This window comes from Thamnophis elegans, chromosome 10 (genome assembly GCF_009769535.1).
Source record: "Thamnophis elegans isolate rThaEle1 chromosome 10, rThaEle1.pri, whole genome shotgun sequence".
NCBI classification, from domain to species: domain Eukaryota; kingdom Metazoa; phylum Chordata; class Lepidosauria; order Squamata; family Colubridae; genus Thamnophis; species Thamnophis elegans.
This window is the reverse complement of record NC_045550.1, coordinates 53,954,917-53,969,946: the sequence shown is the minus strand read 5'-3', so window position 1 is coordinate 53,969,946 and position 15,030 is coordinate 53,954,917. Positions and strand designations below refer to the sequence as shown.

At 40.6% G+C, this 15,030-nt stretch overlaps 1 protein-coding gene across 1 annotated transcript; it reads right to left on the bottom strand.

Annotated features, from left to right (window-relative positions):
- Window positions 1-93: 93 nt before the first annotated feature.
- LRRIQ4 (leucine rich repeats and IQ motif containing 4) lies at window positions 94-12,526 on the bottom strand. Its single transcript, XM_032224896.1, has 6 exons — window positions 12,475-12,526; window positions 9,025-10,091; window positions 5,193-5,366; window positions 2,748-2,886; window positions 2,448-2,644; window positions 94-237 (listed from the first exon to the last, which is right to left on the bottom strand). The coding sequence occupies exons 1-6, from the start codon at window positions 12,524-12,526 to the stop codon at window positions 94-96; spliced, it is 1,773 nt and encodes a 590-aa protein (XP_032080787.1).
- Window positions 12,527-15,030: the final 2,504 nt, after the last annotated feature.

Below are 15,030 nucleotides of genomic sequence, written 5' to 3'. Positions count from 1 at the left end.
TAAAAAAAACCAATACTCATTTGTTTGTGTTTATTCCTCTTGTTATTTTTTCTTGCAGGCTTTCCAAGGGCCCTGTACAGTTCCAAGAAATAATTATTTCTTCTTGCCTTTGGGTTTTTCTTTCTCCTTGCCTTTCTTCTCTTTTTTCTCTTTCTTGACCTTCTTCATCATTCTCAGGATCTCTGAATAGATTCCAAGCCCTTTGCGCACCCTTAGGCCACGCCACCAAGCCTGGACCTATGGGAATGAGGGAATAATTAATACCTCAATGTGGTTAGCAGTTGTTATGTTCCTTTGCAGATGCTGGACAAGGTATACCGAACTCCTCCTTACTAGAAGTGAGTTTGATTCAGACATAAAATACTACAGAAAATGTAACTCTTCTATTTTTCCCCACATCACTCAATATCCTGCCCCTTCATTTAAATCCATGCTTCCTTTATGATAACTAATATTATGAAACCTGTCCAATTTATCTTTCTTTCAGCATTATTGCCCCTAATCCCACACTAATCAGATTATACTTTTTATATTGATCATAGTTTCCAAGGATGTTGTGATGATTTAATCACACTTTTTAATAAGCACATTCATTTTCTGGATTCTTGCTTTTAAAAAGAAGAAGAAGCTAATTACAAAACATCTTTAAAGTGTAATTTCTTACAAATAGTACAAATACTAAGAAATTACATCCATTCAGTTTTTCCAGTCGTAAATTGCTGGTCCCTTGAGCATATTCATGGTTGCCTTTTTATACAAATAAGATACAGGTAGTCCTGAATTATAACAGTTCATTTTGTGACTGTTCAAAATTACAATGGCACTGAAAAAAGTGACATGACCATTTTTCACACTTATGACGATTGCAGCTTCCCCACACAATCAAAATTCAGATGCTTGGCAACTGATTCATATTTATGATGACTGCAATGTCCCAGAGTCATGTGATCACCTTTTGTGACTTTCTGTCAAGCAAAATCCTTGGGGGAGCTAGATTCACTTAACAACTGTGTTACTAACTGAACACCTGCAGTGATTCACTTAACAACTGTGGCAAGAAAATGGGGCAAAATTCACTTAACGAATGTCTCACTTAGCAACAGAAATTTGGGGTTCAGTTGTGGCCGTAAGCCAAGGACAACCTGTAGTAGCATGACGTCAGCCTTGTGAGAAGGACACGTAGAAGTAGTAACTCTGTCTTTACTGAAAGGTTACATTAAGCAGAACCTTGCAAGTCTGAAAGTACACCTCTCCTCCCCTTCACGTTCACAGTCCAAGAAACTAGGGAGAGTCCTGTCAGGGTTCCAGTTAATACACCCATAGCAAACAGAACTCCGAGGCAGGTAGATTCCTTAACAGATTTATTGGATATACCATATTGGCACAAACTGGTGAAAACTGACTCTAAATGTTTCCATGGTTTGCACTTAATTAAAAGTAAAAGTTTTTCTGCTTCCCCAAGCAATCAGTCACATGGTCCTATCAAACTGGCACCCGGTCGCCTGACAACTTCACTCCTCTTCTTTCTGACCACCTGTGGGAATGTTCTTGGTTCCCAAGAGAAAGTATTTTGTTTTGGCTACAAAACCGCATCTATCTCTATTTCCCCACTCCCTATCCTTCAGCGCCAGTGTGGCAACCCTGAAGCCTCAAAATGGCCCTAGTCAGGGGCTTGACAGGTCCCTTCTGAGAGATTTGCCATGCCCCCTTTCCTTTTGTGGACTCAGCTGTCTTTTGCAGGCAGTCCTCAACTTATGACTTTGTTGCTTAGTCTGTATGACAGACATACCTGGGGGATCTGAATTCAACAGTCATCCCTCCCCCCCACTGGTCACATGACGACACTTTCGATGCTTGGCAACCAGGCTGAATTTACAGCCGTTTACAGCGTCTCACAGTTATATTATTGCATTTTCTGAAAGTTTTCCTGCAGCCAGCATTTACTTCAGGTTTTCAATAAAATCACACCCATAAACGAACCACTGGTTTGCTTAATGGGTGTGGATTCCCTTAACAACCACAGTGAGCTACTTAATGTCTAATGCAAAAAAGGGTGTAAAATCAGATTGGTCACATAACTGACCCACTTTACGACTGTCGCGTGTTAAAATTGTGATGGGCAGGCTCCATTAGGGTCATAACCTGAGGACTTCCTCCAATGGGTCATTGCATACTCTGCAACTCTTCCTCCTATATCTCCAAATCATTTCCACATGCTCTTGCATATAATTATTTACACATAATCATGCAGTTACATTCATGAGTGCAATATGAAGTTTGATCCTAAGAACCAAGGATCATAGTATTTTTTTTCTAGGAAAGAAACTATTGATCCAAATCATGTTGTTCCAACTGTTTAAGATATTAGGGATGAACAACCTTTCATTAGATATTTAACCTATTCTCCTCTATACTTTCCGACTGTCCTCCTCCCCCCAACGTCATACCTTTATGGCCGTCTCTTTTTTTCGTCTTCTCTGTCGTAAATATTCCCATATGGCTGGCAACCCTTGACTGAACACCTCCACTGATGGGTTCATCATAGGATTCCCTTCCAGCGTTAGAACTTGCAATTTTTCTAGGCTGTCCAAGTCCTCTGGGATTTGAAATAATTGGTTGCTATGGAGCAATAGCTTCTGCAAACCTAAAGACAAATCAGAAATAAAAAAAATGAAATGGCGTGATGAGCTAAGTTGGCTAAGGAGGCCAAGAATTTCCTTTGTGTATGACTTTTTTTTCTTTTTTACCTTGTAGTTGGCATATGGAGTCAGGCAGTTCTATAAGAAAGTTGTTATGAGCGTCAAGTATTTCCAGGTTATTCAATAATCCTATGCTTGATGGAAGATACTCCAAGTAGTTGTTTTCGATGTACAGTTCTTTTAAATTCTAAGGGGGAAATGCACATGTCCATTTGGCCAGGTGTGGTTACTGACTTGTCCAGAAACTCAAGTAATTTTCAGAAAAAAATGTAATGTGAAGCCACATAAAGTTTCAAATGAAAAAAAAAATTGGCAAAACTGAATCTGCAAGCCCTTCCACAGAACTGAATAATCACTTAAGACGTTTGTCTCCTGAATCCTTGCCATCTCCGTTCCTTTGCCCCAAAGTATCTTAAAGTCTACCTGCTAAGCAATCTCTCAGGTAAGTCAGCAATCCTCCCCTCTCCCTAGAAAGCCGGTTGAAAAGTGGCACCATCGACTGGTATTCTGATACCTGCCAGGTGGCTGCCTAGTTGTTTTGATCTTGCAGTAAAGAGATAAAACGCAAGGATCAACTTAGGGGGAATCACAATTTGCATACCAACCCCAGTCAAGGAAGATAAGAAAACAACATCAAGATATGGAGGGCCAGTTTGGTCTAGTGGTTAAGGCACCAGGCTAGAAAGTGGAAGGCTGCAAGTTCTAGTCCTGCCTTAGGCATAAAAGTCATCTGGATCACTTTGGATGGGTCACTCTCTCAGCCAGCTCACTTCACAGAATTGTGAGGGAAATAGGAGGAAGGAGCATTAGTATAATATAGTCTTTATTGTCATTGTACAAAATCAATAAAATGAAATTGGTTTTAGTCTCAAAATTATAGCAGAAACAAAAAAAGAAAGAAAAAGAAAAAACTAGTCATACATTTCCAGATGTGCGTGGGGTGATTGTGGTTGTATTTAAAAATCTTGACAGCCCAAGGATAGAAAGTATTTTTAAACCTATTTGTTCGGCTGGCTATACTTTGATGTCTTCTATACTTGATGTATTAGATATGTTCATCATCTTGAGTTATTTATAAAAGTAACAAAGGCAGGATATAGAAAAAAAACACTGATAATATCATGGCGCTTTAAAAAGGGAAATTCTAAGACTTTGATGACAGCAGAATTCCATCAATCAGTATTTTTACCACACATCTCCAGAGTAAATGCAGAAGAAGGATCTTAGCAGCGTTTTCTCTGTGGCACCATTTTGTGAGGACCTACAGGTAGTCCTCAACTCACAACCATTAGTTCAGTGACTGTTCAAAGTTACAACAACACTGAAAAAAAGAGACTTATAGTTGTTTTTCACACTTACGACCGTTAAGAGCATCCCCATGGTCACATAATCAAAATTTGGAAGCTTGGCACCTAGCATTCACTTAGGATAGTTGCAGTGTCTTGGGGAGTCATCCGATCACCTTTTGTGATCTTCTGATAAACAATCTCAATGAGGAAGCAAGATTCACTTAACAACTGTGTTACTAACTTAGCAACTGAGGCGAGTCACTTAACAACTGTGGCAAGAAAAGCCATAAAATGAGGCAAAAATCATTTAACAAGTGAAATGTGTTTGAATATTAGTAGCTCAGGTTGGTAGTTAGACTGTTGATGAGAGCTTTGAACTTCGCAATTTGGTTGCAAAAATTTCATCACCATTCGAGGAGACATCGTTAAGTGGATTTTGAATTGTGCTCGTCTGTCAAAAGAAATTATCAAACAAGTTGTTTGTTCTGACAGGTGAGCACAATTCAAAACGCACTGACGATGTCTCTTCGAAAGGTGATGAAACGTTTCCAACCAAATTGCCAAGCTTGGAGCTGAAACTAACAGCATCACTTAACAACTGTCTTGCTTAGCAACAGAAATGTTTGGCTCAATGGTGGCTATAAGTGGAGGACTACCTGAACAGAATCCCCTGACTGATGCCAATCTCAGTTCTGCACAGCATTTGCAGCCAAAGCATCCTATAGCTTTATTAGGGTAGGCTTTGGGTTTTTTAAAAAACAAAAAGAATGCCGCTCACTTTGAACATTGAAAACTTGCTGACTGCTTAGCTTCAGTGGCATCATCAGAATTTTTTCTTTCTGCAAAGAATGACTAATAAGTACGTGTATGTGTCCTTTATTTCTTCTAATTATTGCAGTGAACAAACCTGAGAAATGGGCAACATGGAGAACAAGTCGGATGAAAACTTTTTACAATCTTGATCTTAGCCAAAAGTCCAAGAGGCAATGAATTGATGTTTCTCAATCTCACCAACTTAAAGATAGATGGACTTCAACTCCCAGAATTCCCTAGCCAATATGGCTAGGGAATTCTGGGAGTTGAGGTCCACCTATCTTAAAGTTGCTGATATAGATAAACAGTGTCTCAATGAACAGTGTTCCAGGTCTGCTGTTTACATAGCAAATGTCTTTATTTCAACATATATGTTAGTACTTTTTCTTACCTGCAATTGGCTAATATTCTCTGGTAACTCTGTTAATTTGATCCCTCTATCTTGTCCGAGGTAGAGTGTCTCTAGTGATGCAATGTGGAATATTTCCTCAGGGAACGAGATGAACCTGTTGCCGGTTAGACCAAGGCTTTTTAGCTGACAAAGCTTATTTACGGCTGGAGGTATCTTGATGTTTTCAAAATACAGATTTGGGAAAACACATATTATTCAGTTTGTACATTTTAAATGGGTTCTAAAAGTTGAATGAATTGCTCATTGATTACCAAGTACCCTTTTGTATGCCAGTATCTTCTAGAACAAGGAAACCACCAAGGTATCTACAAGTGATTCACAAACATCAAATGGTAGTTTTGACCATCTGATTATGACATCCCTCTTAACTTTCTTCTGGCAGCCATCCCTGGAGACTACAAACAGAGTTGAATTCTTCAAGATTCTAAAAGTTATTCTCTTTCTGCTTTTTAAACTTCTCTTTCCCTCATCACCCTCAATATGTAATGCCGGTTGAGTCTTCTAATACCTTAAGAAAAAAATTAATAACTCCAGCTGAAATATAATAATTAAAAATGATGCCTTTTTAGAAGACCTCAGGATATTTTATTCTGCCTGGAAATGTGAATCAAGTCATCAGCCAGCAGAAGTGCTATTATTCATTTATTTATTTATTCAAATGAAAATTACAAATTTGAACAAGCAAAATGAAAATAAATTAAAATGTGATAGGGATAATAGGTATGTTAGTGCACTTATGCAGGACTCTCTTAGATGCTTTTTCAGGAGGCCACTGGACTTTCTTTCTTTTTTTCTTTTGAAAAAGAAAAGAGGCTCTGAGTGGAAGAAGCTTCTTGGATGAGAAGCGAAACATCCTCAAAAGAAAAAACCAAGAAAGTCCAGTTGCCTCCTGAAAAAGCACTTTTGGGACAACGATGATTTAGATGATTGAGAATCTCTACAGGCTCCCTTAGAAAGTTCTTAAATACGGGGTGAGGTCCACAAAAATTAAGTTAGAATTAAAAACTAAAAGTTAGTAGTTAAGGCAACTGCATTGGATAAGATATTCCAGACCTTGACAACTAAGTTACAAAATTCATTTTTTTGCAACTGAGCTTAATAGCAATAGCAGTTAGACTTATATACCGCTTCATAGGGCTTTCAGCCCTCTCTAAGCGGTTTACAGAGTCAGCATATCGCCCCCACAGTCTGGGTCCTCATTTCACCCACCTCGGAAGGATGGAAGGCTGAGTCAACCCTGAGCCGGTGAGATTTGAACAGCCGAACTGCAGAACTGCAGTCAGCTGAAGTAGCCTGCAGTGCTGCATTTAACCACTGCGCTACCTCGGCTCTTAAGATGATTTACTGTATATTAAGCTTAAAGCAATTGTTCACCCACATTACATTACGATTAAAACTAAAGAAGTCCTTTACAGGTAAAATTATATTATGTACAATTTTATATGCAATACTTATCGAATACGTATCTGTTGGGAACTCAATTCAACTACAGTTTTCAACCAACTGGCAGTCACAAGATTTGTTGCCCTAATACAGGGTTCCCCAACCCCTGGGCTGTGGCCCGCTACTGGGTTGTGATCTATTTGGATTTGGGCTGTGTGAGTGGATGGCTGGAGGGTGTGAGCAGCAGGCCAGCAGGCACTCATGCGTGTAGGTGCCAGCCCGCTCGCTGCTTGTGCAAATTGAGTTGTATGTATGCGCACCGGCCTGCCACTCACTTGATCCAGTGCCCCTTTCACTCCCTAGCTGGGCCGCCAAGCCACCAAGATTGGGGACTGCTGCCTTAGTACATCTGGAACAGAGCCGAGGTGGCGCAGTGGTTAGAGTGCAGTACTGCAGGCTACTTCAGCTGACTGCTAGTTCGGCAGTTCGGCTGTTCAAATCTCACCGTCTCAGGGTTGACTCAGCCTTCCATCCTTCGGAGGTGAGTAAAATGAGGACCCGGATTGTTGGGGGCAATATGCTGACTCTGTAAACCACTTAGAGAGGGCTGAAAGCCCTATGAAGCGGTATATAAGTCTAACTACTATTGCTATGAGAATGCTCTTGGAACAGGTTTCTAAAAACACATTTCATGGAGGTCCACCAGGGTGGTGTTGGAACGAAAATCCATCTGGTTCAGTTCCAAGCTGGGAGAAAGGGGCTGGAAATAAAATGGAATCTGGAGGCTGGAAAGAAGGTCCATTTATTGATAAACAGGACCACCAGGGTTTGTGGTTCTGGGGCAGCTGACCAAAATGGAATTGAGAGTGGGTGGGTTTTATACCTTTTGGATCCCTGCAGATGGATTTTCCTTCCAACGGTGGCCTACCACAAGCTGAAGGAAACTACAAGGTATGGTCCAAAGGCTTTGCAGCCATAATGGCACAGTGAAAGTTCCACCAATTTTGTGTGTCCCACATGAAACACACATAACAAACAGATGGAGCAATCTTGACAGGGGCTGCCACAAAGAAGAGGGAGTCAAACTATTCTCCAAAGTACCTAAGGGTAGAACAAGAAGCAATGGGTGGAAACTAATCAAGGAGAGAAGCAACTTAGAACTAAGAAGAAATTTCCTGACAGAGCAATTAATCAGTGGAACAACTTTCCTCCAGAAGTTGTGAATGCTCCAAGACTGGAAGTTTTTAAGAAGAGATTATGTAACAATTTGTCTGAGGTTTCCTGCCTAAGCAGGGGGGGCCACCTCCAAGGTCCCTTCCAACTCTGTTATTCTATTCTGTTTATGATTGCAACCTGTGGACAGCCCTGCACAGGCTCCTCACATTTATTGACTCAAGTCTGCATATTTCCTCAGCCCTATGTGGGCGAAGAGAGCTGAGCTAACAAGCAGATCTGGTCACCTGAGCTCAAGTGGTAAAGAAAAAACATTAATTTCTGACTGCACTTTTTAATACAATATTTTGTTACAAAAGGTCTTTTAAAAGTAAGGGGATAGAAAAGTACACCCATTGCAACTATTATTATGACTATTTTACTTGCCAAAAAGCATACGTTCCCATGTTTTTAAAGATGAAAATACATCTGTATATGTTTGTGTGGGTGGAATTGTTGGTTTAACTGAATGGTCCTTATATTTTTTAAATGTTTATTTGGTTCCACCACAAAACCGCGGACGACAAAATCGCGGTTGACGAAAGCGCGCATTTGACGTCATCACAGCGCGACGAAAACATCGCGCTGTGATCGAAAAATGTAAAAATAAAGCGAAAACCTTACCCTAACCCCCCCAAACCTAACCCTAAACCTAACCCTTAACCTAACCCTAAATCTAACCCTAAACCTAACCCTTAACCTAACGCTAAACCTAACGCTAACCCTTAACCTAACGCTAAACGTAACCCTAACACTCTAAATCTAACCCTAACCCTTAACCTAACCCTAACCCTAACCCTAACCCTTACCTTTATGTGAATCGGCTTGCTTTAATTTTATTTTTATTTCAATTTTTAATTTTTTTTGTCGCGCTGTGATGACGTCAAATGCGCGCTTTCGTCGATCGTGCTTTTGTGGACCGCGGTTTTCGCTTTTGTGGACCGCGGTTTTGACGGGTCACGGTTTATTTTGTGTTTGACAATTTAAACTTTGAGAAGTGCCCCTAGCAAGTAAGAGTCTTCACTTTTACCTCTATACATCTTTTATACTTTTAGGCACACCCGGCAAAATCTTTCAGTGGTATTCAGTCATATAAATCTGGTAACAATCTACAATTATTGATCCTTTAAAAAAAATATTTAAGGATATTTTAAAGTGATTTTTAATTTACTATGGGAAGTGATCTTAGTAGCATAGAAATGTGATGGATAAATACCTGACTTATCCGATTGTCGTCCAGGGACAATATCTCCAGATTTTCCATTGCACAAATCTGTACTGGAAATTCCTCCAGAAGATTTTGACTTAGATCTAAAATTATTGTATTGATTAGTTTTCCAAAAGAAGGGTGTAACTCTTTCAGGCCACAGTTCTTCATGTAAATGACAGTAAGGCATTTCCAGTGTCGTATTGGACGTGGGAAACTAGCCAGGGTGTTTCCCGATATGCTAAATTCCTTCATTTCAGTCAATCGCTTCAAACTTCGCGGGAGTTTGTACAATTGATTTGTTGACAAATCAAGGACAGACAGTTTGCAACACTTGCTCAGTGAATCGGGTACCATTGTCAGCTTATTACAGGCAAGATAGAGCTGAGATAAATTCTGTAAAGATGAAATTTCATTTGGAATGACACTCAGATTATTTTTCTCAAGGTCTATAATTTCTAGGTCATGCAATTGGCAAAGTTCCATGGGAAAATGTTCAAATCCATTCTCTTTTAGATAAAGCTCTTGAAGTTTGATAAAATTCACTATTTCACTGGGAAGACATTTTAGATTGTTGTTAGAGAGTCCCAGCAGCTTCAAGTGATGAAGATGTTTGCAGATTTCCACGGGAAATTCATCCAGATTTAAATCATAGAATCTGAGATGAGAAAGGGACAGCATTTTACTGATGACTGTAAGAGCACTGTAAGGAAGTGGATTACTGCTGAGATCCAGGCTTCGGAGACGTTTCAATTCTCCCAGTTCCTCGCATAGCTCTGATAGCCTGTTCTTATTCAAATAAAGAACCTGTATATTCTTAAGGTTACTTATTGCTCCTGGGATGCAACAAATTTCATTTCTTTCCAGATGTAGTTCCTCTAGGTCTTCCAGATCAAACACTTGCCATGGGATGGTTTTCAATTTCCTGTTGGCTAAATCAACGAAAAAAATTCGGTCTGTGATCTGCACTGGAACCAAAATTTCCTCTTTCGATTCTTTGCTTCCCAAAACTTCATATATTATCCTTTCGATTTGAGTCAAATCCCCTTCCTCTAATGTTGCCAGGTTTTCACATTCTACAATGGCAGGGAAAATTTCGGAGCGGAGAGCAGATACTTTTGCACTATAAGAGCTCTTGGAGACACCGATCGGAAAGTATCTGTTTTCCCAGGAGGAGAAAGAGAAACACGTTTTTCAGCCATGTCTTAAAATACAGGAGGATCCTCAACTTACAACTATTTGTTTAGCAGCTGTTCACCATCACATTGGCATTGATATGACCAGGGGTGGGCTTCAAAAATTTTTAGCAAATTTTTTTTTGCCTGGTTGCTGGGTGGACATGGGCATGGTGGGTGTCAGCCTCCTGCACTACAGGGTGGGGGGAAGGCATTTTTTCCCTCTCCGGGCTCCAGAGGCTTTTTTTGAGCCTCCGGGAGGGCAAAAAAGCCCTCCCCAGGCTCCAGAAGCCTTCTGGTGGCCGTTTCCGGCCTTCCCGAACTTCCAATAGGCCTGTTTTTTGCCCTCCCCGAGCCTCTGTGCGTGTCCTGCACTTGCCTGCATCCAAAATGGGCCACGTGGGGACTCCTGGGAGGGGAGAGGTAGGCAGGGCCAGCCAGGAGTGGGATTTGGGGGTTCTCTGAACTGCAAAGAATCTTAGCTAGAAGTTCTCCTGAATCCCTGAGAACCCCCAGCAGCCTACCTCTGCTATGACCAATTCTCACATTTACAATGGACACCGCATCACATGATCAAAATCAGGCACTTAACAACCAGCATAGATTTATTCTGATTGTTGCAGTGTCCCAGGATCACACACTCTTGTTCTACGACTTTCCCAAGTGATTTTTGACATGCAGAGTCAACGTTTGTGTGTGTTAATATCATTTAGTTAACAACTGCAAAGTTTTGCTTAAAGCCATGGCAAAAAAAGATCATAAAATTGGACACAACTCCCTTATCTTAACTTACTGCCTTGCTTAGCAATGGAAATGCTTTCGATTTGTTGTCCCAAATAACGGATTATCTGTACCTAAAATATTGCATTACTCCATTCTACAAGAAAGGTGTGATCTACAATTAATGGATCCAGTAACCAATGAAAGAGGTTTTATAAAAAGAGATTTGAACCATTTTTTTTTAATATTCTGCATATCATATAAAGAATGAGATATGTAACAACTTGTGACATATTTTGCCTAACGAGGAAGACATTTCTCCCCTTTCTACACAACCATCAATTTAGTTTCAGCTACTCACAATAGGTGAGGTGCACATAAAAGAGGAAAACCCTTTTTCTTTTCTGGAAATAGGAACAGTAATTATTATTTTTTAATCCCTGCAAGTCTCCACTTGCTTCCTGACATAACTGCCGGATTCTAGGATGCTTGCCGTTTTCAAATAAAGATTGAATCTGATTCGCTGATGAACCACTGATGTCATAAACTAAGCCATTAACGGTTGACATTCGTACTAAAGACTAAGGATAGGCAGAAACGGATATTAAGGAGGTAGAAAAAGAACAAAATGATCCCTTCAACCTCATCCCAGCAAAGTTTCCCCATGGGCAGTTCCAGTTCAATCTCAGTTTCCAAGGTATCGTTATAGAAAAATGTTGGAAATAAAGCCGGTAGATCAATAGAAGCTTTGCATATACTCAATGATTTAAATGTTTGGTTTCCTTGAGCTGATATACAGAACCCAAACTTGAGAGCTAAATCATTCCTAAGGTAGCTTATAACAGTGCAATTGTCCTGAGAAACTGTCAGGTAGCATCTCAAAGGTGCTTTTTTCAAGAGGCAACTGGACTTTCTGGTTTTGCTTTGAAGATGTTTCACTTCTCATCCAAGAAGCTTCTTCAGCTCTGACTGGATGGTTGGGCATGGAAGGATTTATACCCCTTGTATTTAAACTCCTTGTATTTATACTTCTTCCTACATCCAGCTGTCTGCAAGGAGTATAAATCCTTCCATTCCTCACCATGCAGTCAGAGCTGAAGAAGCGTCTTGGATAAGAAGTCCTCAAAGAACAACCAGAAAGTCCAGTTGCCTCTTGAAAAAAAGCACCTTTGGGACAACCATGATCTGGATGACTGAGAATCTCTATAGACATTTGACAAGGTAGCATTGGAAAACTGCGAGGAATCCAGTTTGCATAGGAGAAAAATCTGATTTTCTTTCATTAATTTTACTCCGCTTCACCTTAGATCTCTACAACCACGTGACCTTGAGGTGCACAGAGATTGCACTTCAAAAACAGGGTTTGCACCAGTGGTTTAGGTGGATGGCCAAGCTTTATGTTGTCAGTGCTGGATGATGGTCCTGATTCGAAGGGGAAAGGTGGTTTGAATCGTATGTGGCCAAATATTGCAATTGCCATGGGCAATTCAAGTATCAGTGTGTTTTCTTGTGCGAGGCCAGGAAAGGATTCATCGAATTTAATGAGGGCAATTATTTCCTTTACTTGTATGAAAAGTTCCTGGCAGATCTGACCATTCAATACTGAGATACGACATTGTGACGGAGACACAGGATAGAATTACACATTTGGTGCATATTGCCAGATTGGGTTGTGTGTCTCCTATCACCTCCTATCCAAGCACTAACAATATTGTGTAGTGCAGTGTTTCTCAACCTTGGCAACTTGAAGATGTCCGGACTTCAACTCCCAGAATTCCCCAGCCAGCATTCGCTGGCTGGGGAATTCTGGGAGTTGAAGTCCAGACATCTTCAAGTTGCCAAGGTTGAGAAACACTGGTGTAGTGGGCTTCAGTAGGCAAGAACCAGACCAGCATGGCTGCAACAGCATTCATTGACTCCAAAATGGAACTGAGGAACTGCAGGCAAAAGCCTCTGGTTTATACTCTAGGCCCACAGGGCCTTAGCCAATCACAGAACTAGAAAAAGCCCGCCCAAATATAAATGTTCTACATTTCCCTCCAAAACAGTTGGGGTCATCTGAAGCAAGGGTGAAATACTCCCAGTTCAGCCGAATCAGTAGAGGACAATTGTCCTTGGTTCTGGGAACTGGTAGTAAAAAAAAAAAAGCTTCTGAGGAAAGTGCGGTTCAGCTGTGAGCCGCGCGATCGTCAGAAGCGTCCCCCGCTCACTTTTTAAAGCATTTTTTCCCCCTGCCGGTTCAGGAAGAAATGCTTTAAAAAGTGGTGGGGGTGCTGCGAAAGAGAAAGGGGGGAGGGGGAGGGAAAAAGAAGGGGGAAGAAGGACCACAAACCTGGCATTAGATGCAGCTTCAGAGGATACCTTGAAAGAGCACAGCAATTCAGGGCTGGAAGGGGCCTGGAGGTCATCTAGTCCAACCCCCTGCTCCAGCAGAACATTGTTAAAGTGAATTTCTGTCTTTTGACACCCCCCGTCACATAGCAATAGCAATAGCAGTTAAACTTATATACCGCTTCATAGAGCTTTCAGCCCTCTCTAAGCGGTTTACAGAGTCAGCATATTGCCCCCAACAACAATCTGGGTCCTCATTTTACCCACCTCGGAAGGATGGAAGGCTGAGTCAACCCTGAGCCGGTGAGATTTGAACAGCCGAACTGCTGAACTGCAGTCAGCTGAAGTAGCCTGCAGTGCTGCATTTAACCACTGCGCCACATGACTACATAGCCACGCCCACCCAGTCACATGACACTACCACCAAGCCACGCCCACAGAACTGGTAGGAAATTTTTTTAGATTTCACCACTGATCTAAAGGTTAGTTTCACTTTAGCAGAGTTAATAGTTAGGGTCCTCTAAAGGTTAGTTTCACTTTACCAGAGTTAAAACAACTATGATGCTTTCAATACATAACTTTTTTTAAAAAAAAGTTTTCTCTTTTCAATAAGCTGACAGCATAAAGCAAGAGTTACATTTGGACTCCCATCTGTATGGAAAAACCAACAAAATTATAGTTAGATAAGGAATGGTTGGAAAGTATTAATAGCTACTGAAATCCAGAGTTCTTACTCTGATGATCGGACTTTCCTGTAGGCTACTGTTTTAGATTGAGTCACATCTGAATATCGATTCGAAGTCAGATTGATACTTCCCTCTGAAGCACTGGTCATGTTCATAAATTCTTGCTATTTCTCTGTGGAGATAAAACCAATAAAAAGCAGATAGTTGCTTGACTTACTGCTTTTCTTAAGCCTCCGGTGCATCCCTTTTGTGTATCCTCTAATTATTACAAAACAAAAAAGAAAACATGACATACATCAATGTGATTTGAGCTGCTGTCACTGCAGTTTAGCCAATAGGAAATACATACATATAAATGTAATGAGCAGGGAGGGTGATCCAGATGAGTGCTTGCTGATTTTCCAATAGATTATTGGTAAAAACTTCAAAATTTAAAAATTATTCTGGCAATTGCTAGGTTCTCTCAGCTTGTAAGACAAAATACTATATGTATGTATGTATGTATGTATGTATGTATACATACATACATACATACATACATACATACATATATTTGCCAGGATCCAAAGATACAGATAAGCACATTATAGTACAACTATGAAGCCATTCCAACAACTGTTACGTATCAAATGGGAGCTCTATTTACACTGTGATCAATATTCGGTTCTTCGCTTTTTTCCTTTTAATAAAGAGTTAAAGTGATATTTTCCGTGACCCGTCAAAACCGTGGTCCACAAAACCGCGCTCGACGAAAGCGCGCATTTGACGTCATCACAGCGCGACGAAAAAAATTAAAAATTGAAATAAAAATAAAATTAAAGCAAGCCGATTCACATAAAGGTAAGGGTTAGGGTTAGGTTTAGGTTTAGGGTTAGGGTTAGGGTTAGGTTAAGGGTTAGGGTTAGGTTTAGAGCGTTAGGGTTACGTTTAGCGTTAGGTTAAGGGTTAGCGTTAGCGTTAGGTTTAGCGTTAGGTTAAGGGTTAGGTTTAGGGTTAGATTTAGGGTTAGGTTAAGGGTTAGGTTTAGGGTTAGGTTTAGGGTTAGGTTTGGGGGGGTTAGGGTAAGGTTTTCGCTTTATTTTTACATTTATCGATCACAGCGC